This window comes from Sarcophilus harrisii, chromosome 5 (assembly GCF_902635505.1).
Source record: "Sarcophilus harrisii chromosome 5, mSarHar1.11, whole genome shotgun sequence".
NCBI lineage: Eukaryota > Metazoa > Chordata > Mammalia > Dasyuromorphia > Dasyuridae > Sarcophilus > Sarcophilus harrisii.
Genome location: NC_045430.1, coordinates 192,850,556 through 192,852,709, shown reverse-complemented (window position 1 = coordinate 192,852,709; position 2,154 = coordinate 192,850,556). Strand labels below are relative to the sequence as shown.

At 37.9% G+C, this 2,154-nt stretch overlaps 1 protein-coding gene across 1 annotated transcript; it reads right to left on the bottom strand.

Annotated features, from left to right (window-relative positions):
• Nucleotides 1-319: 319 nt before the first annotated feature.
• LOC100917008 (olfactory receptor 2A5-like) lies at nt 320-1,252 on the bottom strand. The gene has a single exon (XM_003771697.1). The coding sequence runs from the start codon at nt 1,250-1,252 to the stop codon at nt 320-322; it is 933 nt and encodes a 310-aa protein (XP_003771745.1).
• Nucleotides 1,253-2,154: the final 902 nt, after the last annotated feature.

The following is a 2,154-nucleotide window of genomic DNA, read 5'->3' as shown; positions in this document are numbered from 1 at the left end:
ATAATTAAGTGGGAGAAATATAATTTCAGAATTCTAAGATTTATAAAAGATCTAGGTACTATGGGGAGAAGGAGATATATGAGTTGGGAGTGGGGAAGGCAAAACTTGCAAGAATCTGCAGATTCTTTGAAGCAGAGTTGTGCTGGGGCTGTTTTTTTGACACATGAAAGGTATTTAGTAAATTCTGGATGACTCAGTGTATAAGCACTATTGTTGACAAGAATTATAAACATCAGAGTAAATAATGTCCCTACTTTTCAAATGGATCAAAGATACTTGCAAAAGACTCTTTCAATTCACAGATGCCCTATGTAATCTCTCACATTGATCTATCCTTCCCTAATGCTCTCCTCAGAGCACCTTTCACCTCTGAATTCCTCAGGCTGTAGATGAGGGGATTTAGTGTAGGATTGAACAGGCTATAAAACAGAGAGAGGATTTTCTGCTGTTCTTCAGGGTGAGTGCTGTTAGGGGTCATGTACATGACAATGGCACTGCCAAAGAAGAGCCCAACTACACAAAGATGGGAAGAGCATGTGGAGAAGGCTTTCTTTCTTCCCTCCCCAGACTGGATCCTTAAGATGGCGTGGAGAATATGCATATAAGAGACCAGGACCAAGAGCAGGGGCCCCACTAGAATAAATACAGAAGCAGTAAAGATCACAAACTGGTTTAGCCTGGTGTCTGCACAGGCAAGCTTGAGCACAGATAGGAGTTCACAGAAGAAATGATTGACTTCCTGAGGCCCACAAAAGGGCAACCTCAGGAGAAGAAGCACATGGACAAGGGCTAGCAAGGAGCCAAATACCCAGGAAATAACAGCCAAAGTAGTACATATTCTCCAGCTCATGATGACGGTGTATCTGAGAGGGTGACATATTGCCACATAGCGATCATAGGACATCACCACCAAGATAAGACATTCTGTGTGGGCAAAAGCCATGTACAAAAAGGTCTGTGTTATACATGGACCAAATGAGATGCTCTTATTTTTGTTAAGAAAATTTGCCAGCATCTTTGGGACGTTGTTGGAAGAATAAGAGATGTCAACAATGGCCAAATGTGAGAGGAAGAAGTACATGGGAGTGTGAAGTCGGAAATCCAAACAGATGAGGCCTAATATCACTGTGTTTCCTAGAAGGGTGAGAATATAAAGCAGAGAGAAAATGATAAAAAGAAATAGCTGCATCTCTGGTCCAATAGAAAAACCAAGCAGGATGAATTCTGTGATCAGTGTTTGGTTGTTCTTCATGTCTTTATGACAGGAATTGTCCCATTCACAAGTAACACAGTAAAAATAGAGCTGAGGATTAAACAAAGATAGATAGCAATTATTTTAAAAAGCCTAAATTTGATTCAAAGTTCAAATGCTGTTCTATATATTGACTGAATTGTTAAGAAGTTGTTTTATTATAAAATCTGTGGTAAGATATTTCTACTCATTGCAATACTATATATCTCTTTAATAAGCATTTCAATACCAATTCTCTGTTGAATCATACACTTAAAACTACTTACATTAGCTATGCTAGGTTCACCCAAAAAAGATCATCACTTTAGATTTATTATAGTGAGGGAATACTGTTGAAAGAGAGTAGCTAGATGACTCTGTGTGTAGAGTGTGAGGAAGATCTGAATCACAATCTGGCTTCAGATACTAGTTATATGATCCTGGGCAAGTCACTTAACTTCTATTTGCCTTAAATTCACTGGAGAAAGAAATGGCAAATTTCTCCAGTATCTTTGCCAAGAAAACCCCATGGACTGTATAGTCCACAGGAACAGACACAACTGAGTGACTAAACAATAACTTACCGCTTTGCACTTCAACCATCATCACGAATTTCATTTTTCATAGACCAGCCCCTCACAATGATGGCTTTTTATATTTGACCATTACTTGGCTCTTTTCAAATTGAGGTGATTTAAGGCAATTCCAATAAACTTGTGATCTAGAGATACACTTGTGATCTACATCCAAAAAGATAACTATAGGGACTGAATTTGGATCACAACATAATATTTTCACCTCTTTTGTTGTTTGCTTGCTTTTATTTTCTCTCATTTTTTTTCTTTTTGAAATGATTTTTCTTGTGCACCATGATAAATGTGGAAATATGTTTAGAAGAATTGCACATGTTTAACTTATACTGG

Excerpts from the sequence above, each read along its gene's own strand:
- LOC100917008 (XM_003771697.1), bottom strand. The coding sequence starts at position 1,252 with ATGAAGAACAACCAAACACTGATCACAGAATTCATCCTGCTTGGTTTT.